Source organism: Prunus avium, chromosome 4, assembly GCF_965620075.1.
Source record: "Prunus avium chromosome 4, drPruAviu1.hap1.1, whole genome shotgun sequence".
Taxonomy (NCBI): domain Eukaryota; kingdom Viridiplantae; phylum Streptophyta; class Magnoliopsida; order Rosales; family Rosaceae; genus Prunus; species Prunus avium.
The window spans coordinates 25,503,753-25,528,571 of NC_142287.1; the positions used below are offsets into that span (position 1 = coordinate 25,503,753).

Consider the following 24,819-nt stretch of genomic DNA (forward strand, 5'->3'; position numbering starts at 1 on the left):
ATGGCTAGCATGATTCAGTATGTCTTGTTCTATCAATTTCTGAATTGAATGAAAAGTTGAGGTCAAGTAACTTATATTAAAGAAATTTTGGAAAGGCTGGAGTTGGACTAGTTGATTGTGTCCGTCTCCTTATACCCAAATTTGATCCCCTACTAAAAAATAGTATTAACTAGTAAAGAAAGAAAAAGACATTTTGGGATAGCCATTACTCTTTTTTTGGGGGGTCAATTCTTAATTGAACAGGCACATTTATGATGTCATGGTTAGATATCATACACGACTATGCCAACTTGAAGCAGCTGAGTTGAGTTGAGGCCAACTAAATTGGCTTTCAAGTTTCCACATACTTATCCAAGTCGCCAATTGATAACAAAGTCGACGTCATAAATAAAACAAAGGCACCAAGAATAAAGTGGGATATATTGATTCTCCATTATTTTCACTTTTCATTAACTTTTTATTGGTCACGTACAGAGGGTATTTTCAATTTTGACATCAAAGGATTTAACTTTATACAACTTTCAACACACAGAGCGCCCGGCATCATTTATCCGGAAAGGTAAGCATGAATCATGATGCCTTTGGCAGCCACCATTCGACATTGTTTTTAGGCATTGGAAGCTTCAATGCAGCAAATGTCATCCGCACTCCGATAACCACTCTGCTGGTCGGTCATCTGGCAGGGGTTTGTTAACACAATTTCCCTCACATCACTTGTGGCCCTCGAATTGAACACCACCCGCAACACCAAAAACTCACTCGCAGTGAACCGAAAAACAGAGAGGGTAACAACTCAAAATTTCAGAAAATCAAGCGTATATAAGGCAATGGTTGTCAGCCACCATGTACACGAACATACGGAAGACATGAAGAACCACAGAAACAAGCACGTCCGGCCACTAATTGAATTACAGCACACAAAGAATCAAGACGTCATACAGAACTAAATGTCTGAAATTGTGCAACTTGAATATTTATCTATCATAATAAAAACAACTAGAAACCCAGCAACATCTAGTCGACCCATTTTTCACTTAACGCATTTCCACAATCATTCAATTTAAAATAAATAAAAAAGAAATTCAGCTTACAGCCACAGCAAAGAGTCAAGCCAAACTTCTAATGATGATGGCGACCATTTCAATACTTATTTTACATTTCCTAGAGATGTCAAGAACACTATTTTCCTGACAAAGCTAGGGAATTTAGCAAAGGATACAAGACAAACCACATTTTTTTTCATTTTGTGGGGGAAATTCAACTCTCCAAACTCAAAAAAGAAAGAAACAGAATAAAGGAGTACAGGCCAAAGAGAACCATATTAGTCTAGTGGTATTTCCCTCCACCTTGTTAGAAGAGGTTCGAAGTTCGAAATTTGAGAAGATAAAAAAACTGTGTAACTAGGAAATCCAACACATCTGCGTAGGGATGCTGATAGCTCAGTCACGAAAGAGCATATAATTCTTAGGAGGTCATTCCATATCTATTGGAACCAGGAAAGAGCAAAGACTGAAACCTGCCTAAAGAACAGCAGATATAGCTCAACCATAAGTCACAAAAAATGTGAATGAGTATGTCAGTCAACCTACACCAAACAATCTAACCTACTCCAAACAATCTAAAAATAAATAATAAAAAAGGAAAGGAGAAAGCTACATCATCACACTGGATACAATGGATAGACCAACAGTGTCAAAATCGCTGCACTAGAGGATAACTACATAGAAATTGAACTGAAATGCAGCACAAGGTCTACTAAGAAATCAAAAAACCATGATAGACCAAAAAGCTGTCATATAAAAAAACTAAGCAGAAACAACACAATGCGCAAAGCTGGCCCTCTCACCCACCCATCCCCATAAAATATAAAATAAAAATATTCATGTCCATAAACAAATGAACACCTACCAACAATCAACCAAAAACCACCTCTCAAATTGAGAAACACCATATGAACCAAATTATAATAAACCGTCCATCAAAACTCAATTGCAGTCAATGCTACACTCACTTTCAGAAAGTCCAACAAAGACAGCTAAATCATAAAGGCTTGATGTATGTTCTGCCATTTTCACAATCAAGATTTCTACTGTCACCAACACAACAGAGCTTTTTATTCAACAACCAGAAGCCTACTACGTCCCGCTGCAGCAATATTACCATAAAAATATAAGCACTGTCTATACAAAAATAAACATATCACACAAGGCTAATCTTGACCTCCTCTGATGAATAATCAAACCCTTAGATATTTATCAAGGTATAAACATGGAGGCGAAATGAAACCTCACAACGAATAAAAGAACAAACTCACGAATAAACACACTGCAGTTATAGAGACAATATGGTCAAGACATCTGATAAATAGGGAACCAAAATTCCTGCATTGGGTTTAAAAACCAACGGAAAACAATTATGCTTTTTCATAAAAAATATAGGTAGGGAATAACCTCACCAGCAGAAGCAGAACCGTGTACATTTAAGATTGTTACGTGTGTGTGCATTTCTAATACAAAAATAACAGCAATAATAAACTAGGTAGCAGCCACCTTGAAGAGCTCCATAAAAACAAACTCACACCAATAATCAAATAAACATGTCAGAGAAACAACGGCCATACATCTTTTCTCGATGTAAAAGAAAATGTAAATCTTCAATTATAAAAACAAAACTATACTTTATATTGAAAAAAACATAACTCACATAACACATCAGTACCTGACAGAATACAAAAGACTAATCTAATTTAGTCACTTTGGCTACCACAACTCAGAAACAACCTACACCTTAAAAGGTTCAGATGATGTGAGGAAGAGGCGATAAAAGCACAGCTAATACAATCATCAAACCAGAGCATATATCTGCAATCACGCAATCACCAGAACCAGATAAAGCATCAGCGCCCAACAAGCGGTCATACACCTGAATCAAACATCCATCAACAACTCAATCCATCGCTCAATTGAACCATAAAGCACGCAAACAGCTCCACTCAACAACCATGCAAAACAGAGTTCATGGAACTTGAAATAAATAACCAAAACAGCACACAAAGCATAGCGACAGCTCATGCCTCTTTCCTACTAACATACAAAATAAAAACTGGATTACCCAAATTTTTTGAAAAAAGGGGTAAAACAAGAGAGAACAACTAAGCTGAGAAATGCAGCCATTAATGAAAAGAAAAACAAAAAATGCCCAAAAACAAATTTATGGCACAGCCAAATCAAATTTCTGAAAATGATTTCTATCGTCTTACAACAGGCTACAAATATGCAACAGCATTTTAAAGGGACATAATAGTAACATTTACAATAAAGAGTTGGCTCCCATCAATCAAAATCAATTTGATGGTTTAATGCAGAACTTGAGCCCAAGCCAGAGTTTCCATCCAACAAGTAAAAATACACATTTTCATCATATAAATGCGTGCATTGAGAACACATTCAAAAGGAAAGCACCAGCATAATCCCACTACTTTATTAACCCTCCAACTCAATTGTATTACTAAAGATCAAACCATACAATTTCAACTACATTAGCCTCAACGTCTAAAGCCAGAATTCATATGTCACCTCCAAATAATTCAATCACATTTCACATCTGAAACCTTCTTATATTTATTCAAATATCGAGACACACTCAAAGAATGGGATGAAAACTACACACTGAGAAAACTCCAACTCCACACAAAGCTCATCAGGCATGTAATACCATGATCACCACATTTGAACATAAAATTATGTTACGATGTTGAATCAATCCCATCACATCCCAAATGAAAACTATACCAACAGACACAAGAAGAAAAGCTTCCCCCAGCGTCCCAGAAAAAGAGACATTTGGGACCTCAAAACAAATTAATTTAAAATAAAACACGCATGCAACCTCATCCATACTCGAACAAAATCACTGAACAAAAATGTTTAACAACACAATCAACTCAAACTCAACAAAGCATCTCTTAAAGACCCAGCATCCCAACATCCCTACAATCATCCATATGTAAGAGGTAAAAAGTACAAATGAATGCATCATCCAGTTTTATGAAATACATTAGTTAAGTAAAAGTAGCAAACACTAAAATAACAGAAATATGTACTCCAACTATCACAGACTACAAACAATAAGCATTGTGAAACTCATTAAAACTCAAACTCAGTCATATGAGCTTACCAGATTAAAATATAGGTTAATATAGGCACAAGACAGGCTACACGCTCCTCCTTGTTTTTTTTTTTTTTTTTTTGACGAATTGATTCAGTTGGCAACTCCATTGGTTTTGGTTGTTTACTACATATGATCTAACAAGATAGATTATAACATAACTGTTACATATTTTATCTTATAATTATGCTCAGATTGAAACTTTAGAGGCAACACAACTAGGAGGATAGGATACAGAGAAGTGCATGAAACTATTTGACAAAAAAAAAACACTCATAACAAAAGAAGGCAAAGAAAAGAGAAATACTACAACCAAGGGAAAAATTATGCAAAATGAAAACACTTCGCAACAAAACCAAAGTGAATTTAAACAGTCACAAAGACAAGGAAATTCACGAACAGAGATGCCATGGATCCTAGGCAAGGCACGTGCAACAAAGAACAAATGCAAGAACTGACGCAAAGCAACAACCATTATAAAGCAAAAACCACGCACGCCACAATGCACAGTGATCCTAACAAAGCACCAAATAATGCATCAAAAAATCACTAGCACAGCATTAAAGCAACGAAAATACCTCAGTAATAAGGTGGCACATTCGGGTACATCCCCCCTGGCGGAACCCTAGGCATGGGTGATGTTCCAGCTTGCTGGTGGTGCTGATTCTGATAGGACGACAAGCCGTAGTGCCCGCTCTCTGGGAACCTACTAGAGGGCAACCCAGCTGAACTTGGCGCCAATCCATACAAAGACGACCCAGTACCCACACCGCCACCGGGAGCTCCACCACCTGACGCAGCACCACCAAGTCCACCACCAGCTCCACCCAACCCACCAGCGCCACCTAAACCATAACCCACCGAACCAGGCCCGCCGTAATTACCATAAGGCCCACCCAACCCGGCCCCATACCCACCACCACCACCCAAACCCGAATTCACCTGATTTCCAACAGACGACAGCCCAGGGCCTCCCAATGGATGATGACCCAACGGAGGTGGGCCCTGGTGCCCACCGGAAAACCCACCATACGACCCAATCCCACCGGGCCCACCATACTGCCCGGCAATCGAAGAAGGTTGTGCCAGCCCCATACCGTCCCCATGCGCATTAGGGCCACTCCCAGGTCCTTGACCCTGACCGGGCCCGTCTGGCTTGCCCTTCTTCCCATCAATCGCCAATTTACAAGTCAATTGCCTCCCCTCGATGTTCTTCACCGGATCGACCAGCGCAGCCTGAGCGCCCTCCGGAGTCTTATACACAAACAGCGCGTACCCTTTGCACTTCCCAGTCTGCTTGTCAAACCCTAGCGGCCCCTCCTCTATCTCCCCATAGAAAGAAAAATGCGCCAAGAGCTTATCCGCAGGCATGTCGTACGGCACATTGGCTACATAAATCTTCCGCAAAGACACGTCGGCTGCGTTGTTGGAGCTGACATTGGAGGTCGAATTCCCTGCGGCCGCGAGCTGAGTCACGGTCATGCGACCGTCGATCTTCTTGCTCGGCTCTTTTAGGGCTAAGAGAGCGCCGTCGACGTGTCTGAATGTGACGAAGCCGTAGCCCCTGGATTTTCCGGTGACCTTATCAAGGATGACGATGGCCTCCTCGAGCTCGCCGTAGGCGGAGAACAGAGCGCGGAGGCCCTCGGTGGTGGTGTCCCAGCCGAGGCCTCGGATGAAGAGCTTGCGCTGAGAGGCGTCGAGATCGGCGATCGATCGGACGGCGTCAAGGACGTCCACGTGGCGGGTGACGGCGTCTTGGAGAATGTCGATGAGTTGATCGGGGTTGAATCGCTCAATGAGCTTGCGAGCGTCTTCGGGGGAGAGTTTGGGGATGGAGGAGGGGTCGGTGTCCAGAACGACGCCGTTCTCGTCTAGCTTTCGCTTCTTAGATGGATCCATTGGAGAGAGAGAGAGGAGAAGATAAACCCTAACCCTTTGGATGAGAAACAGAGAGAGTACAGAGTGAGGGTTGTGAATCTTGTGACTGCGTATTCGGAGGGGTTTGCTTTGATTCTTCTGTGTAGTCCATTTTTATATATTGGTTTGCACAAGGGATGGGCTGCTGTCAAAGAGCGACCTTGGGTACGTTGGGCTTCTTAAGAGCCCAAATCGAGATAACTTGCTCCCTTTAACTTTACTAGTTGTAATGGCCCATCAGCCCATAATCATTGCAACAGGCCTCTTTCGAGTCCAATTTCCCCTTTTCTAAGCTCCATCGGTGCATTGTTGACCAATTCCCTGATATCTTAAACATCTAAACATCTAAACATCCAGACATCTAGGGCTAGTGATTGACTAGCACGGTACTAGAACTTGGTTTGTAAGATGTCGTGAGTTTATTCTTGATGAGATCTTGTTCTCTAGTTCTTTATTGGTTTCAAAGTGCATGGTGTGACTGCACTTATACGTTTGTTTCTCTCTTGATGAAATGTATTTTCATATGTTTGTTTCTCTCCTTTTCATGTTTTGCCTCCCTTTAAATGGTAAGGCCATAATTTTTGTCCACATTATTAAACAACTTTTAATGTATAATTTTAGTCCACATTATTATGGGAGACGAGCACATGTGCGACTCGTCTTTGCAAAATCTGAATGGTATATATATTTGGGCCAAGGCCCAAGCCGTTTTGTTTTGTCGAAAAGGCGGATACCAATTGAGAGCTCTAAAATCCGCGTTTTTTTGCAAAACGGGTCTGGTTTGCCTGCACCCTCGTCTCCCTTATCTTCCACCTTGAAATGCCGTTCTTTCACCTGTAAGTTGGCTCTTCCCTCACGCTCTCTCTCTCTCTTTCTTTCTAGAAGATTAACGCATTTCTTGAAAGCGGTTTCCTGCACATTATATTTCTCTTCTTGCCCATTTTCTCAATCACCTCAAAAAATTGAGACTTTAAAAGAAATTAGAGAAAAAGCAAAGATTGTGAATGCTTCAGTCTAGTTTTATACTTTCAAGAAGAGGGGGAGCGGGGGGTTGTTATATCTTCAGTAAGTGGCAGTTTCATGAATCAAAATTTGTACTTTTTCTGACCTCAGTGCAGATTTGGTGTGTGCTATATAATTGGGTTTATATGCAAATGTCAGAAATGTGCATCAGAAATGAGGTTTCCTAAGTAATATTAGTGGTGACATATGCAATACTGATAATTGAAAAGAGTTGTCAATGTTCAAAGGATTGTTCTACTGCTAGCATGAAGATTTGAGTTCAAATCCCTAGTGCGGCTGGTTCTATTTAGCAATGCTAAGCTCAATAGGGTGATTTCATCATGCAATTAACATGAAGTTTATCAATTTGCATACTTGCTGAGTAGCTGACAATGCTTAGGGTGGGGAATTGTCACACAGTTGATGTTTTTATATTTCATCAAACTGAGTTGTTACTACCAGTACAGTTATTCTACGAGTAAAGTTGCTGCTCAGGTTTCTGTTCCTCATTTCAACAACACTTCTACAATGGCAATGTAATAAAATACCAACCATGTTGGCATTTTGGTCAAGTTATTGGACAAATGGTCTCGCATGTAGTTAGTATATGTCCCTTGTATGCATGATAATTTGCTTGGTCGATTTAAAAGTCCATGCATATGGAGGGTTTGCATCTGATTAATATTGTGGTAGAGTTATTTCTCTCCTGCATGTATGGGGCATTTATTATTAAGTGATTTATATACACATATGTATGCCTGCATTCATATATAGGTTGATATTTAATAAATGAAATCAGCTTCAGATTGATCTGGAATTTGTATAACCACTGTCCTGATATCACATTTTTGAGTTTCTGTCAGGAGATTGACTGCTCCACACTCAACTCTCAATCATGTTCCGTTGTTTGGTTATGTGGTGGAACCCACTCACTTCCCACAGAACACACAGCATTTGAATTATCATTTACGTGTTTTGAAGAATTGGCCTCCCTTGTATGCTTTTGTTCATTCATTCCCTAGATTTCATTCTTTGGGAGCCATGCACATCAGTGCTGACATGGCTGAGAAATTTGATATTCTCAACGTCTGCCATTCTATACTTGGCAAGAATTCATATGAGAAGCAATGCTCGGTCAGGGAGGTTCAATCAATGCATCATATTGACTCTCCAGACAGTATTAGCAAGGAAGAGAAGGAAAGACAGAGACGAAAAAAAATAGGACTAGCCAACAAAGGGAGAGTACCATGGAACAAAGGCAGGAAACATAGTTCGGGTAACTAGAGATAGAGTGTAATTTTTTTTCTATTGGATTTTAAATCTCATACATTTGGTTGAATCTAAAGTTGTGATCTTCCACGTAATGCAGAGACTTGTGAGCGAATCAAACAGAGAACAATAGAAGCCTTAAAAGACCCCAAGGTGAAGTCATGTAAGATTCAATAAGTTTTATGATATTTTCTTCACGATATGGGTGTTTTTGAATTAGAATGTAAGAGTTTATATCAAAAGGCGCAATAACAGAATTGTTTTGAAAATGCTTGGAAGTTTGTCAATCATATTTTTGGATTTCCCTTTTCAGTTAAAAGCACTACACAACTCATGTAAGGAGAAAAGAAAAAGGCTTTCATTTTTCAATCAACTGTTTTTTTAATTAAAAATTGCTCTTTCGTTCACCCTCAATTGGTTTCAGGTTAGAAAGAAGATGTCTGAGCATCCCCGGCCTCATAGGTATACTCACAATCTTTGTTAGATATAATTAATTAGCTGTGAAACATAAGAACTTGTTTTTCTGTGACAGAAACAAAAGAACTTTATAAATTAATTAGCTGGGTTGTCGTTAAACTTTCAAATACCAAGAGTAGGTTTATGCTTTGACTGAGTGGAAAGTAAATTGTAGTTTACAACCGAATGTCAAGTTGGTTAAATGCACAGAGATTGAAAGAAAGACAAATGCTGTGACTGATGCCTATTTGATTACTCTCAAAATGATTACATGTACGGAAGTCGGGAACTTAATGCTGTAAACTTGTCTGGAGGCACCTTTAAGATTGAACGAGTTCTAACGGTCACTTCTTGTTAAAATGGTTATTAGGCCTGTATGGGCCATTGGATTGTCATTTTGAATAATGTTTGCGTAATCATAAGAAGTACGGTGATGTAATGTAAAGGAAAGCAAACGCCCTAAACTATATGTTTATTTCTTTCTCGAATTCTCCTGCGAGAATAGTTTGCCAAGTTAATCAATGTTTCATCAAAGGAAGAGGGGAAGAAATGAACTTGTGAAACCCCTTAAATGGGCCTCAGATTGTATTATGAACTTGGGATATCTACTTGTAAGCTTTATCTTCCTTGCCTTTTTTGGGAGGGAGGGAGAGAGATAACTTAGTTTAAGGTTTTTTAGGCCTGCTGAACAAGTAAACATGATTTTTTTGGTTTCATGAACATAATGTGACCAGTAGGAAGCCAATAGTTGTAGGTTGCAGCGCATCTTTGATGAAAGATACATTTTCTATTTTAGTCTTTTTTTTTTCTTTGTTTAAAGTTATTTCTTGCTCTGAGTGACTGAGTCCAAGGCAAAAAATTTGACAAAAAAAAGGACTGTTATGTAGCGCCGAGTCCAAGGCAAAAATGCGTTCTTCACTTAGACGTGTTTGGGGACAGCGTTTAAAATGGAAACAGTTAAGGGAGAAATTATTTCTGTCATGGGTTGAAAGCATAGCAGAGGTGGCTAAGAAAGGTGGTAGTGGACAGCAAGAGCTCTGTTGGGATAGCTATGAGAAGATTAAGCAAAAATTACATCTCCAAGAGCTTCAGCTGGCTGCTGAAAAGAAAAAGGAAAGGGCGAAGGAGAGGGCAAAGAAAAGAGCAATGACAGCAGAACAAGTTAGAGAAAAAAATATGGCAAGGATTGCTCTTGAGAGGAGAAAAGATGGAGAAGTCTATGAAGATACTGAAGAGTTGACAGCTCTTCAAGGGCGGAATTGTAAGCGGAGATTAATGAAGGTAATTGCTCAGTAGCCCAGACAATACTAAATTATAGCTAGAAGCAATTATGTAGTTCACCATATATAAATTAGAAATACATGACATATCACTCACAAACTTAGCATAAATAAATAGTATCGCTAAGCATACAATGTTAAGTTCATGAGTAGGTCAAAGAGAAGTGAGTGTTGGAGGGGGAGGAGTATTCAAATTACAGATGAAATCTGTTTAACATTGAACCATAATGCTTTGATATATGTAAAGAAACTGACGGTGGATAGAAACAATGGGTAATTATTGCTTTTCATATTTGAGACAGGGCTAAGGTTAAAATCTTGTATATTGCAAAATTATTTTCCTGATTCATAAACCAGCTTGCAAAATTTCTTCTTCTTGAGGCCAATTTGAAATCTGCACTATCTCACCCTCTGTTCTTGATCTCTTCGCTTTAAACATTTAGGGAACCTTGCTAGATCAGCATATTAATTATTTTCATTCATGTTTTCTAATCTGTTGCTTTTAAATTGCATCACCTTTTCCAATGTTTTTTGTTTGAGTGTGTTATTGAATTCTCTTTCTTCTTAATAGTTTGAAAGAAAAACTTCAACAAATGGACAAGCTGCTGCTCGAGGGGACATAGTCATGTCGCATATCTCAGCTTTTGAGAAACTGGATCTAGAGCTTATAAAGAGAGAAAAAATGCAGAAAGAGTTTTCATTCGCAGACCAGATCAGAGCTGCCAAAAACAAAAGAATGGAATTAACTATGGAAGCCTCATCCTCTGTTCATGCAGCCAACAAGAAACCAGGGGAGTATGCTTAAATTTCCACATCCCTACCAGCAGTTGAAATAGAGGTATGAGGTGTATGGAGGGCAACTTTTTATCTTCTTTAAAGAGGGACAATTTGCTTGTTTTTATGTAGCTTAATGTTCATTTGTTGATGGTTTGTAGGAAGAGAAAATATCGGACTCTTGGATGCATTTTTCCAACTAGTCGCAAGAGTCCGGTCATTTGTTTTCAGGGCTGCATTCCAATTTTATATGGAAGAGGTCCATCTGGCGACAGTGCAGCGTTTTTATGTGAAAAATTTGTTAGGTGAATTTGTCATGACCAGAAATTATATGATCTGCTTTCAAGAACAGGAAATATCTGATTTGCCTTGCCAATATCCATGCTGGTTGTGATATTGACTTTAGACAGTCGAGTTAAATTGCAAATGTCTTACAACTTGTTTATTGCAGAGTTGTTATAAGCTGTATAGGATGTGTCATGATTTTTTTAACAGTAGTAAAAAAACTCGCGGATTTGGTTCTCTTTTAGTTTGTAAACAATTTTATTGTTCTGCAGGGGTTATGTGATGGATGCAAACTCCACAATAGAGCACCAAGGTTTTGTAAGTTAAACATGGAAGGAAGAAAACCATGAGTTTTGAGATTTGTAGTTTATTTTCTCCGAAATAAATTGGACAGCAGCATCATATATTATCTTTTCTTTTCTTCAAATCTATCAGAAACAGCATACTGAGGAGTTCATAACGATGTTGTAGTTTTTTTCCTGCAGCTGAACTGGGTTATGGTATTATATTTTCACTTGTTTGCATGAGTTTAGGGTTTCTTTTCCCTCATAACTTTATGAACCGAACAACATATATCCTTTAAATTTGAGTCTAGTTACTTTGAAATGAAGAATAATAAAAAAAAAGAAAAAAAGAAGGGTAAAGTAAACTGAAAATGCAAAATAAAAAGTACAGTATTAATAATATATATCTAGCTTCTAAGCCTTCCTTTCATCCTGTTGAGGGCGACTGTTATCATCACATAGAGCCTATCTTGTAGATTATCTATGAATTGAAAATACGCATAACTCCATGTCTTTTTAATAACTAAAGAACTACAAACTCCCCAAAATCCTATTATGAACCCCAACGCAACGAAAATATAAAACCATGGAAGTTGATGATGCCCATTGCCCTCGTCTTTGTTGTTCTTGTTATCTACATCCATGTCCTTATTTGGTCTGCACTTATTTGGAAGTGGGGCACCACAAAGTTTTGGATTCCCCTCAAAGGCAGAAGTGTTGAAGCTTTGGAGTTGGGTGCCTGTTGGTATTGGTCCTTCAAGATTATTGTATGGGACATTAAATTCTTTTAAGAAATTAAGGCTTGCCAATGATGATGGGATTATTCCAGACAAGTGATTCATTGGGAAGTCCAATACCTCTAAATTTTTGAGGTTAGATATTTGGTTTGGAATGACGCCGGAGAAATTGTTGTTGCCAAGAGCCAACCCTCGGAGAAGGTGCAATTGGCCGATCTCAGTAGGTATTTCGCCAACAATGCTATTGTTAGATACCTCTATCCATGGTGGATAAAAAGACAATTTCTGCCATGGAAAACTTTGAATTCCGGTTTTGATACTGAAGAGGAAGATCGGCAATTCAAATTCATATTTGTCTGCTTGAGATGCAATAGGTTCATAAAGCAACCTTGGTAGTCTACAAAGTTGCTTTGGAAACTCCCCTGAAATTCGGTTGTCTGACAAGTTTATAAAAAATAGTCTAGGAAGAGTCCCCAACAAACTTGGAATTGGCCCTGTGATTTGATTAAAACTCATAAACAACATCTCCAGATTCTTGAGCTTTGATAACCATACAGGCATTTGACCAGTGAGGTCAAAATTAGCCAAAGACAATAACCGAAGATTTTGGAATCCGTCAAAATCAACCATGTCATCATCAGATGGCATTCCCTCACCATCAATATCTTCATTGCCCCTGTGAGGTTGGTGAATCGGTTATAACCAAGCGAGAGGAAGGACAAGGATTTCAATGAAAGAATCTCAGCTTGTATTTGTCCCTCTAGATGATTTCCAGCCAATCGAATGGCTTTTAGGGACCTACATGAGTAAAGGCTTACTGGAACCGTACCAGTGAAGTTATTCATCCTTAGGTCAAGTTTAATAAGTTGACTCAATCTTGAGAAATCAAGCATGGAGATATCTCCTTCCAAGTTGTTGTCTCCCAAACGCAATTCTACAAGGTTTGTGCAATTCATCAAAGATGGGGGCAAAGCACCTTCTAAAGTGTTGAAATCAAAGGTCACAAACTTCAACTTGGAGAGCTTCCCCAAATTGAGAGGAAGCTCCCCGCCAAAATGATTAGAGGAAAGGTCAAGGATGGCAAGGTTGGTGAGGTTGACAATTTGATCACTAATGGCTCCATATAGTGAATTGAGAGGTAATGCAATTTCTTTAAGTTTGGTAACATTATAGATATCTTCTGGAAATAATCCTGAGAGGTTATTATGACCAGCACGAAAAACCTGCAGTTTAGAACACTTCCCTAGCCCAGGAGCAAGGTTGCCACTGAATACATTGGAAGAAAAATCCAATAGCCTAAGGGAGGGAGAAAGATGGAGACAAATAGAGGACAGAACATACCCGGTGAAGGTATTGTTGCTGACATTTAAACTAGTCAAGTTGCTTGCTTGTTGGAAGAATGAAGATGGAATTGCACCAAAGAAGAGATTGCTTGACAAATCAACTGTTCGGATATTGCTGGATGGTAGAGAAAGTGGTAGCTCTCCAGAAAGACGGTTATAGCTCAAATCAAGGATCTCAAGTTGATTTAAAGACAAGAAGAACTGAGTTTCAAGTGAACCATATAGGGAATTGTGGGAAAGGTTCAAGTGGGTGAGATATGTGAGATTTCCAAGTAAAGAGGGAGAGATACCTCCTTTAAGCCCTTTGGAAGGTAAGAGCAAACAAGTGACCCAACCATCTTGATCACAAGTGATTCCCTTCCAACGACAGCAATCAATGGATGTCCAATTTAAAGGAGGAGAAGAGAGAGTGGAGGCAAAGGACAGAAGGGACCTGCATTTAGTTTGTTTGCAGGCATGAATATTTGTGGATATAATGTAAGGGAATAAGACGAAGAGAAGGAAAGCATGAGCCATTAGGTTATAAGCTTGCACTAGCATGTTGCTTTGTGTATGTGCCGTTGCTCACATGTATATTTATATATATATAAGAGCAAACATCTAAACGAATTTGGCCAGTCTCCAATCTGAAGAGTTAATCCAGTTGCTGAAACCCCGTGTCAATTTTCATGCAAGAGGATTCGCCGATAATGGGGAGGAAGAAGTAGATGGGGTCAAGGAAGAGGCCCATGATGCAAATAACGAAGATGTGGTTCCAGAGGGTCACATGTTCGAATCTCGGTTTGAGGATCTGTTACCACCACGAGTACTTCTTCCGGAGCTAGAACGGGGTCGAGAAGTTGCGGATGCCAGTGGAGGCGGCGGAGTACGAGTGGAATGTGTGAACCATTTTTGGGGAGTTTTCGTATTTTTGGGGTTAGGTGTCTTGAGAGTTAGCAGGGCTGGTAAGTGCTGTTGGGGTTTTGGTAGATGGTGGTTGCTGGGCCGGGAGAACTCTTGAACGGGTGGGTGCTGTTAGGGTTTTTTTTACAATAGTTTTAATGTTTTTTAAAATTTTAATCTAATATTTTGAAGTTGTTAGCATCCATATTGGATTAATTCTTCAAATAAGTTTAGTTTCTAGCTTTTCTTAGGTGGGTGATGTAAGTCTTTAGAAGTCATTTTATCAAGGGATAAACTTGTCTTTAAAATATTGAGAATAAGGTGAGTGGAGAAATAGAATAGAGGGGTGGAAATAGCATCCATAAACATGATAATGTTTTTCTGTATGTCTCGTAGCCTGTCAATGGCCAAGTCAAATGGGTATTTAAAATAACAAATGTGTATTGCTTCAATTGGTGAAAACAATCCTGTTAAGTCTTTGAAATTAAAGGTAGGTGTCGATGGCTTCGTGAGTTGGAATTAGGGTAGTGGTTGTGTGGAATTGGATGGAATTTGGGGGAGGAGAGAGAGAGAGAGAGAGAGAGAGAGAGAGAGAGAGAGAGAGAGAGAGAGAGAGAGAGAGAGAGAGAGAGAGAGAGAGAGAGAGAGAGAGAGAGAGAGAGAGAGAGAGAGAGTGTTGAGTTGATTTTTATTAAAATTCTTCTATTTTTTCTATTTCATATTTCATGTTATTTTATTTTTCAGTATTTAGTTATTTCTAATGTACAAATTGACCAATTTTTCCCACATATTTAACAGCAAATTGGATGAAATGTTGAGGATTTAGACGGCATGAAGGAAATTAATGAAAAATAAAAGTTCATATCAATAATTTTCCAAAAAGAGATAGGGGTAAATCGAAAGATAGGTATAAGTGTTCAGGGGGCAACTCAACAGTTAAGTACAAATTCCCAGATAACATTATGAATAGAACAACATATATTCTTTAAATTTGAGTCCAGTTACTTTCAAAAGAAGGAAAAAAAAGAAAAGAAAAGCAAACTGAAAATGCAAAATAAAAAGTACAACATTAATAATATATATCTAGCCTCTAAGTCTTGTTTTCATCGAGTTGATGCACACTGTTACCATCACATAGACCCAATCTTGTAGATTGTCTATGAATCGAAAATATCCGTATCTCCATGTCTTGATAATAATTAAAGAACCACAAACTCCCCAAAATCCCACAATGAACCCCAACGCAGTGAAAATATAAAACCATGGAAGTTGATGATGCCCATCGCCCTCGTCTTTGTTGTTCTTGTTATCTGCATCCATGTCCTTATTTGGTATGCACTTATTTGGAAGTGGGGCACCACAAAGTTTTGGATTCCCCTCAAAGGCAGAAGCGTTGAAGTTTTGGAGCTGGGTGCTTGTTGGTATTGGTCCTTCAAGATTATTGTATGAGGCATTAAATTCTTTCAAGAAATTAAGACTCGCCAATGATGATGGGATTATTCCAGACAAGTGATTCATGGAGAGGTCCAAAATCTCTAAATTTTTTAGGTGAGATATTTGGTCTGGAACGATGCCGGAGAAGTTGTTGGAGTGAAGAGACAGCCAGCGGAGAAGCTGCAATTGGCCAATCTCAACGGGTATAAAACCACTCATGTTATTGTTGAATAAGTATATTATTGCTGGAAACAAAGACAATTTTTGAGATAGAGAAAGTTGATTTGTAGTTTTTATGCTGCTGAAGACAGGCAATTCAAGTTCATATTGGTCTTCTGCTTGAGATGCAATATTAGGTTCATCAATCATCCTTGGTAGTCTACAAAGTTGCTTTGGAAATTCACCTGAAATTTGGTTGTTTGACAAGTGTATATAAAACAGTCTAGGAAGAGTCCCCAACCAACTTGGAATTGGCCCTGTGATTTAATTAGAACCTAGAGCCAAGATCTCTAGATTCTTGAGCTTTTATAACCATAAAGGTATTTGACCAGTGAGATCAGAATTAGCCAAACTCAACAATCGAAGATTTTGGAATCCATGAAAATCAACCATGTCATCATCAGATGGCATTCCCTCACCCACAAAGGAACCACTAAGCAAGAGTGCGTGAAGATTTTTGCAACTCATCAATATCTTCATTGTCCCTGTGAGGTTGGTGAATCGGTTGTAACCAAGGGAGAGGAAGGACAAGAATTTCAATGAAAAAATCTCAGCTTCTATTTGTCCCTCTAGATGATTTCGAAACAATCCAATGGCTTTTAGGGACCTACAGGAGTAAAGGCTTCTTGGAACTGTACCAGTGAAGTTATTCTTCCTTATGTCAATTTTAGTAAGTTGTCTAAGTCTAGAAAAATCAAGCATGGAGATATCTCCTTCCAAGTTGTTGGATCCCAAACGCAATTCTACAAGATTCGTGCAATTCATCAAAGATGGGGGCAAAGCACCTTCTAAATTGTTGAAATCAAAGGTCACAAACTTCAACTTGGAGAGCTTCCCCAAATTGAGAGGAAGCTCGCCGCCAAAATGATTAAAGGAGAGGTCAAGTATGGCAAGGTTGGTGAGGTTGACAATTTGATCACTAATGGCTCCATATAGTGAATTGAGAGGTAATGCAATTTCTTCAAGTTTGGTAGCATTATAGATAATCTTCTGGAAGTAATCCTGAGAGGTTATTGTGACTTGCACGAAAAACCTGCAGTTCAGAACACTTCCCTAACCCAGGAGCAAGGTCACCATTAAATAGATTGGAAGAAAAATCCAATAGCCTAAGGAAGGGAGAAGAATGTGGGAGACAAATAGAGGATGGGACATACCCTATGAAGCTATTGTTTCTGACATTGAAACTAGTCAAGTTGCTTGCTTGTTGGAAGAATGAAGATGTTTGTGCCTAATAAATCACGGCCATGAACTGACCAAAGGAGCCCCTTTTCTCGGCCCTGGAATTTGCTCAAACGCAGCGTTTCACCAAGTTGTTTTGCCTTCCTGGAGACAAAAGGAACGTTGCCAAGGCATGATCATCTCGGCCTCGATAATAGGCCGAGGCCGAGGCCGAACAAAATCGCGGCCAATGATATCAGAATCAAATCATCACGTGATAGCAGGGTCCCATGCTTCATTTAATGAAGTAATGCCTCTGTTTGTTGCAGCAAACCCACTGGCCACGAATAAGCATTTAATGCATGAGGGAAGGTGGGAAGTGACTGAAGTCAGGGTTTGGCGACAGGAAAGAGTGATTAGACGTGGACATTCTCACAAGAATTCTTGCAGCTTGAGAGAGTAGGTCACCAGCCATCAGAGTAATAAATGCGTCCCCACGGCCAGAGGCGCAGGAACCCACGATCAAGGCGGCGGCCGAGATTCACCAGGATTTATGGGGTCACACCACCATACTTCACGGTCCCAAATGTCGATTGGACTACCCACTTGCTCTAATCAGACTCCACTATGCAGGATTTCAGTCTCGATTACTCCTCCAGGAACTCTTCCTATAAATACAAGGCTCAAGACTACTTTCAAAGGGTTCAAACACCAAACCAAAGCCTCCCACGGAGCAACTTATATTTTCCTGTAATGCACTTTCAATATCTTTACTTGTTTTCCTAGGAGTAGTGTTAGACTGTAATGAAGATTCATTCATCAATATATCATACGACCCTTGACTTTCAAGGCGCCAGAGCACCATCTCTGTTACTCATTCATTCACCCCATATATCATACGACCGCCGCTCACTGAGCAGCGCGCCGGAGCACCGCCCAAAACCCACCAACACCATCACTAAACGGCCTTGTAGCTCAGGCCGTGAACCTAACAGCCGAGATTAGTTCCTCTCTCGGCTACAATCGTTTGATTAGAAGACGAGTCTAAACAGGCGCACCACTCAACCATTTCCATCCACATCAACTTCTCGACGCATGGTAGACCGTGCTGGCACGCCCGCGCACAACCGCACCGCACCCAAAAGCAGGAAGCCGCGTGTCAACGCATATCCCCTCGGCCCGGAAACCCAGGCCGTGAGATCTGCGCGGCAGACAGAAGATGGAATTGCACCAAAGAAGTGATTCCTGGACAAATCATCTATCTGGATATTGCTGGATGGTAGAGAAAGTGGTAGCTCTCTAGAAAGACGGTTATAGCTCAAATCAAGGATCTCAAGTCGATCCAAAGACAAGAAGAACTGAGTTTCAAGTGAACCATATAGTGAATTGTGGGAAAGGTTCAAGTGGGTGAGATGTGTGAGATTTCCAAGTAAAGAGGGAGATATACCTCCTTTAAGCCCTTTGGACGGCAAGAGCAAACGGGTGACCCAACCATCTTGATCACAAGTGATTCCCTTCCAACGACAACAATCAATGGATGTCCAATTTAAAGGGGAAGAAGAGAGAGTGGAGGCAAAGGACAGAAGGGAGCTGCGTTCAGTTTGTTTGCAGGCATGAATATTTGTGGATATAATGTAAGGGAATAGGAGGAAGAGAAGGAAGGTATGAACCATTAGGTTATAAGCTTGCACTAGCATGTTGCTTTGTGTATGTGCCATTGCTCGCATGTATATTTATATATATAAGAGCAAACATAACTGCAAATTGAGAAGTCGGCAAACAACTACACAATGCAAATTATTGATATTGAAACCCCTCTATACGTCGAAGATATATTTTCCACTAATGAAACCAAAGAGATGACCCCTTTGTTGGCCACCAGGAGAGGACTTGACCTACTTAATTTGAGGGCTTCACAAAGTAGTCAAAGTTGTTGCCGTGATATATGGTGATAATTTTTCTAGGAAATTTTTGGAAGATATATGGTGTTAGTTTTCTTGCCAGACAGACATGGCCTGTGGCCTGAGAGTGATGGGCATGTCTGCCACTAACCTTGCTTGTAAATAATCGCTCATAATTTGTATCAATTGCCTTTTGGGTTTGTTTGGGATGTGAAATTGGATGAGTTGGTGATGATCACTGGTTCTGATCACTTGTTCTTGTCTTTAAGTTACTAAAGCCAGCAGAAGCACTGAGACTGAGAGACAATAATTTCTTTGTATAATTGTTTTGTGGGTTTTGTTTGTATTGTTGTAGTCACCATTGTTCCTGTATTTAAGTTACTAAGCCAAGCACAAGCACAAGCACTGAGAGAAAAAATTATAGATATAATTGCTTTTTGGGTTTTGTTTAGATTGTTCAATTGATTAGGAGGATGACTAATCGATGAAAAATAAGAGAGCATTGCCCCATCATAGTAGTTTCATTAAACAGTCTTCTGCTTTCTGCAAATATGTGCACTACATGACATGACATGACTAGCACCAAGTAGCAAAGCAAAGATACGATTAATCCAATCAGATACGACCCTGAAAATGTAATCATATTCAGATAAAAAGGCAACCAGGTTTGCACCCAGCAATATGCCAAACAAAATATCATTCCCCTGTCTAGTATTTTCTCCCCCATGACCTGACTGAAGAGAGCGAAATTCAATCCCAGAATCCTGCTATCCCAGGTCAACCTCCCATCCCCATGACATAACTGAAGAAACTAATCAGAAGAGAGAAGAAAAAAATCACCCCACGGAAAGAGGAAGAAGAAAACTGGGGGAGAGAGAAGAAGAAAAAAAGGAAGAGAGAGATAAGAGAGAAGGAAAGGTAAGAGAGAGGAGAGAGAAAAGAGAAGAAATAGATATAAACCGTTCAAATGCGGGACTAATGAAACCCCTCTTCTCGTTGGTTTCATTAGTGGAAGAGTAATGCTATTTAGACACACAACATTGACCACCTTAGCTGACCACCTTATGTGGCAATTGATGTGTCATGCCAAGTCAATTAATGAATGTCGCCATGTCAATTAAAAAACCCTAGTGTTCCTAGTAAGTTGACTCATGTCAACATTCATTAATTGACATGGCATGACACATCAGTTGCCACATAAGGTGGTCAGCTAAGGTGGTCAATGTTGTGTGTCTCAATAGCATTACTCTTCCACTAATGAAACCAACGAGAAGAGGACTTGACCTGCTTAATTTGAGGCCTTCACACAAAGTACTCGAAGTTGTTGCGAAAATATCGTGATTCGAAAATACCGCTGTGTAGAAATTATCTATGCCCAGAAAATAATAGCAACGTTCAACTTTCAGCTTCCTTTCTTCGCCATTTTCAGCTCTCCTCCAATTCTCTGCATTCTAATACAAAGTCTCAAAAGATAAGCTTTTTATGCTAATTGGGCCAAAACTGAGTCGGTTCTGGCCCAACATTTATAATATAAAGTATTGGGTTTTGGCCGAGTTCGATATGATCCGACCCATTTCAGTTTTGGACCAAAAACAAGTCGTGATCTTTCTCAGTTCTCAACTTGTCGCACAGAAAAATCTGAAGAAGAGAGGAGAAGAGAAATGAGTGGAGAAGAATTAGCGAGGCCCCCAGCCCCAAAGCTCCTCTGTCTACTTTATTTTGTCGGTGTTGGCTGTTGCCATGAATTTTCATTTCAATTTTAAGTCTTTGGTTTTTGAGAGAGAGAGAAAGTCTTCTTCTTCTTCTTCGTTTTTAATTGTTTGGCTGATTTTAAATTCTGGGTAGTTATTTGCATTTGTTTTCTTTCAGGGCTTCATGGAAGAGGTCCATCCGGCGACAATGCAGTGAAAAATTTGTCAGGTGAATCTGTCACACTACAAGAATAATGGTTTTTCGCGACAGTGAAAATGTGTCGCAAAAAGTGCAAAAATCGTCGTAAAACACGATTTGCGACGGCATTGCGACGTTTTTGGATGCGTCGCAATAAAAGGCATCGTAAATAATTCGGGTCGTTTTGCGACGCTTTAAAGACGTCGTAATACCTATTTGTGTCGGTCTTGTGATGGCAGACTAGTGTCACAATAAAGTACTGTTGGATTTAAATTGGGGTTTTATGACAGTGTTTGCGACGCTAGTTCCTGTCACAAAAGTTCATAATGAAATGACTTTTCAGTCCAAATTATAATTGTTTTTTTATATATTTAATATTGTAAACACTGCATCTTAATTTACATGCCCATTCACAATGCTAATGGGATGTTTCAATCGGAATATAAACTATGATATAACAGTCAAATTTAGTTTAAAAGCTTATTCTCAATGGTACTATATCCTCATCAAAGCCAACAAAATTTTCATTCATGTAATTGAAAGCATTGTTCAATACATTCACTTTACAGAACCAATAATTATAAATCAAAAATCTCAAGTCATTATATATAAAAAATAACTATCTCCAGATAGAATGAAAATATTATAAATTCAAGTAGCCAAATAAATAGACTCCAAAATAGTATATTAGTCTTGTACTTGGCCTAATTCTTTACCCTAACCTGAAAAACAATCACAAACCATCAATAAAATGAATGGGAAACATAAAGCAATATGCTAATAAGAAAATGAATAACAAAGTCATCATTATCATGACCAGAAATTATATCATCCGCTTTCAAGCACAGGAAATATCTGATTTGGCTTGCCAATATCCATGTTGTTATAAGATGTATAGGATGTGTCATGACAACTTTATGAACTGAACATATATCCTTTAAATTTGAGTCCAGTTACTTAGAAATGAAGAAGAAGAAAAGAAATGGGTAAAGCAAATTGAAAATGCAAAATAAAAAGTGAAGTTGAAGATATAAATAAAATAAATGAAAATTAGAAAATACAATAGCAGGGTGTAAAAGGTGAAAAGTCTCTTTCGCGACTCTTCTTACTGGGAACTGCCGTTGCGGTGGTTTCCGGCTGCCGATCTATTGTTACCTAAGTGTACATCTCCATGAATTTCAATTGCCCATGGAGGAAGGATCCCTTGGTGTCTTTCCCAAGCATTCTCGTATGACGAAGAAGCTTCGAGCTACTGCGGATTGCGATTCTGAGTGCGATGCGGAGTCTGATTCTAATCCCAATTCGATGCAGGGGTTGATGCAAGCGACTAAGATGGATCTGATGTCGGAGTCTGAGCATACTTCAACGCCGATGGTTGATTTGTTGAAAGAATCTAATGGTAATAAGATGCCTAATTTCTTATCTAGTATTTATAGCTTTCGTGATAAATTGATGAATAAAGTTAATATGACTAAGAATGTGGGGATTGATATTAACTGCTTGGATACTGATTATGAGGGCCTGAATGATGAGGATGATGTATTCATTTCTCGTGGTGAGCGTGGGCCGAGTATACTGTTCTCTGATCGTGCTATGGCTCGATTTTGTGAACCTTGGAAAAATGCTTTGATCATTAAGCTCCTTGGTCGCACTCATACGTATAACTATCTTCATGATCGCTTAGCTCAGAAATGGAGTTTGGTGGAGGGGGGGGGGGGGGGGGGGGGGGGTGGAAGCTTGCGGGGCAATACTTAACCATACAATAATGGCGGCCTGGTTTCTGCCCTTCTACCACACACATCACAAGAATGGCTGCTTGGATTAGAGTATCTGCCATACAGCTTGAATGTTTTGATGTTTGGTCTCTTAAGAGGATTGGCAACCTCTTGGTAAATTGTTGAAAATTGATTCGTTGACTACTTCGCAAAATAAGGGTAAGTTTGCTCGTTTATGTGTGGAGTTGGATTTAACTAAGCCTCTTGATGCCTTTGTGCAAATAAATCAGAACTGGTACGATATTGAGTATGAGGGATTACCTGATATTTGTTATCTATGTGGGTGTTATGGTCATAAAAGGGAGAGTTGTACTTTGAAATCTGTGAATTTGTCAAATGAGGCTGGGAAAGCTCAAGGTGCAGGAGTGGGAACTATGAATCATGACTCTGTTGGGGATACAGAAACTGGGAAGATGGCTGAGGATAGCTTGCGAGGCCCTTGGATGAATGTGCAATCTAGAAGGCGGCCAAAAAATATTCATAAGGATGTTCCTGGGCAGGGTTCTGGTGGAAAGAACAAAGGGTCTTGTTTTGATGCTCTTAATGAGATTGGTGAAGATTTTGACATAAGTGGGCTTGATAATGTTACAGGTCTTAACCAAGTTCCGACGAAGGTGGTCCCTATTTTTAAATCTGTGGAGGAGGTGGGTAAGAAAGTTTGGACTAAGTCTAACCATGCTAACTCTGGTTCTAGGCCTGTCCTGAATGATATTTCTAATATGAATGTGCAGAAAGTCTCTAATAGTAAGGTGATGGATAAGAGTTCGGGCTCTTCTAATAAGTTTACAATGGGGGCTTCTTGACATTCTCGTAATCTGGTTGTTGGTGGTAGGAAGCCTTCTACTCTTAGTGCTGTCACTAAGCATTTGGAGAGTTGGGGTGATAGTCAGCATATTCACCAAGAGAAAGGGGTTTATATTTTTGGGCATCAACCTCCAAATATAACAACAAATTCTGAATTTCTTGATGAGGATACTAATTTTTATGAGGATGCTTTTGAGCTTGATGATGATAATGCTCTTTCCTAGAGGGACTGATCAGCTGGGGCAAGTCGAGAAGATGGATTTGGTTGAGGGCCAAACTAGCACTTCTGGTGGAAATTTGACTAGTAATACCTTCAACAATGTTGAAGGTATGGCTTTTGATGCTTAAGTAAAGGGTTTACCCTTAGTGGCTGTCTTTCTTTTAGCATTTTTTTTTATGAATATTATTAGTTGGAATGCTCGAGGTGCTGCATGCACTAAGTTTAAGACTATTGTGATGAATTTGAGTCGTACTCATCATATGGATATCCTGTTCATTTGTGAGCCTAGAATCAGTGGTGGGAAGGCTACTACTGTGGTTAAATCTTTGGGGTTTTCCAATTATGAAATTGTGGATACTAGTGGTTTCTCTTGTGGCTTGTGGTTATTATGGAATGCTAGTAAAGTCACAGTTGATATTGTTGGTACCTCAGCTCAATCTATTTCTGCTTGTGTCTGTTGGCCTGGTCAAACTCCCTGGATATTTACTGCAGTGTATACTCATCCTTGTATTGCTAAGCGAGAGAAATTGTGAGACTATCCTTCCTTTGTTGGTGCTAATCATAATATGCCTTGGTTAATTGCTGGTGACTTTAATGAGATGTTGAGGTTTGAAGACAAGTTAGGAGGAGCTTATTTATGCAGATTAAGAGGGTTTAAAACCTGGTTTGACAACCATGATATGGTGGATTTGGGTTTTTATGGATCCAAATACACTTGGACTAATAATAAAGTTTTTGAAAGGCTGGACAAAGCTATTTGTAATTTGAGTTGGTGAAGGTTTTTTGCTGAAGCAACTGTGAGACATCTCCCGAGGACGAAATCATATCATAGTCCCATTAAAATCTGCTTGGTTTCTTGTTTTATTTCTTCCCCCCTTTCTAGACCTTTCAGGTTTGAAGCTATGTGGCTCCAACATGAGAAATTTCAGGATGTTTTTTATGCTTCTTGGGGGCCTGTTATTGGATCTGCTCTAGATAAGTCCTATGCTTTAATTGCTCCTCTAAAGCAATGGAATATA

General features: G+C 39.4%; 3 protein-coding genes and 2 pseudogenes across 10 annotated transcripts in view; 2 read left to right on the forward strand and 3 right to left on the reverse strand.

The window, feature by feature from the left end:
* Positions 1 to 403: 403 nt before the first annotated feature.
* Positions 404 to 6,186, reverse strand: LOC110771773 (RNA-binding (RRM/RBD/RNP motifs) family protein). 5 transcript variants are annotated; one of them, XM_088251961.1, is made up of 2 exons: positions 4,746 to 6,186; positions 404 to 899 (listed from the first exon to the last, which is right to left on the reverse strand). In XM_088251961.1, the coding sequence occupies exon 1, from the start codon at positions 6,067 to 6,069 to the stop codon at positions 4,747 to 4,749; it is 1,323 nt and encodes a 440-aa protein (XP_088108087.1). In that variant the 5' UTR covers positions 6,070 to 6,186; the 3' UTR covers positions 404 to 899; position 4,746. The 5 variants fall into 5 exon arrangements, with proteins under 5 accessions (XP_088108087.1, XP_088108089.1, XP_088108088.1 ...); XM_088251963.1 differs by lacking the exon at positions 404 to 899 and adding an exon at positions 902 to 1,520; XM_088251962.1 differs by lacking the exon at positions 404 to 899 and adding an exon at positions 1,530 to 2,145.
* A 628-nt stretch (positions 6,187 to 6,814) lies between these two features.
* On the forward strand, positions 6,815 to 11,637 carry LOC110771772 (uncharacterized). 4 transcript variants are annotated; one of them, XR_015835306.1, is made up of 8 exons: positions 6,815 to 6,923; positions 7,953 to 8,365; positions 8,459 to 8,511; positions 8,783 to 8,820; positions 9,702 to 10,095; positions 10,666 to 10,932; positions 11,030 to 11,173; positions 11,426 to 11,637. XR_015835306.1 is itself a non-coding variant. In XM_088252241.1 (7 exons), exons 1-6 carry the CDS (start codon positions 6,907 to 6,909, stop codon positions 10,897 to 10,899), a joined length of 1,149 nt encoding a protein of 382 aa, XP_088108367.1. In that variant the 5' UTR covers positions 6,815 to 6,906; the 3' UTR covers positions 10,900 to 10,932; positions 11,426 to 11,637. The 4 variants fall into 4 exon arrangements, 3 of the variants coding, with proteins under 3 accessions (XP_088108367.1, XP_088108366.1, XP_088108368.1); XM_088252241.1 differs by lacking the exon at positions 11,030 to 11,173; XM_088252240.1 differs by lacking the exon at positions 11,426 to 11,637 and having other exon boundaries at positions 11,030 to 11,419.
* A 207-nt stretch (positions 11,638 to 11,844) lies between these two features.
* On the reverse strand, positions 11,845 to 14,131 carry LOC110771771 (receptor-like protein 2 pseudogene; annotated as a pseudogene).
* Positions 14,132 to 15,315: 1,184 nt separating this feature from the next.
* LOC110771786 (receptor-like protein 2) lies at positions 15,316 to 18,965 on the reverse strand (annotated as a pseudogene).
* Positions 18,966 to 21,836: 2,871 nt separating this feature from the next.
* The window catches only part of LOC148295101 (uncharacterized), a 13,072-nt gene continuing 10,089 nt past the window's right edge, over positions 21,837 to 24,819 (forward strand). Inside the window, exon 1 of the mRNA XM_088252016.1 lies at positions 21,837 to 22,400. Within this exon, the coding sequence (XP_088108142.1) occupies positions 22,190 to 22,400 (211 nt within the window). The 5' untranslated portion in view covers positions 21,837 to 22,189. The remainder of the gene's footprint in view (positions 22,401 to 24,819) is intronic.

Bases quoted from the DNA above. Each gene is read 5' to 3' on its own strand.
- LOC110771772 (XM_088252241.1), top strand. The intron at 8,512-8,782 runs GTGAAGTCATGT...AATTGGTTTCAG, and splicing joins AAGCCTTAAAAGACCCCAAG to GTTAGAAAGAAGATGTCTGA. The intron at 8,821-9,701 runs GTATACTCACAA...ACTGTTATGTAG, and splicing joins GAGCATCCCCGGCCTCATAG to CGCCGAGTCCAAGGCAAAAA.
- LOC110771773 (XM_088251961.1), bottom strand. From the start codon at position 6,069: ATGGATCCATCTAAGAAGCGAAAGCTAGACGAGAACGGCGTCGTTCTG.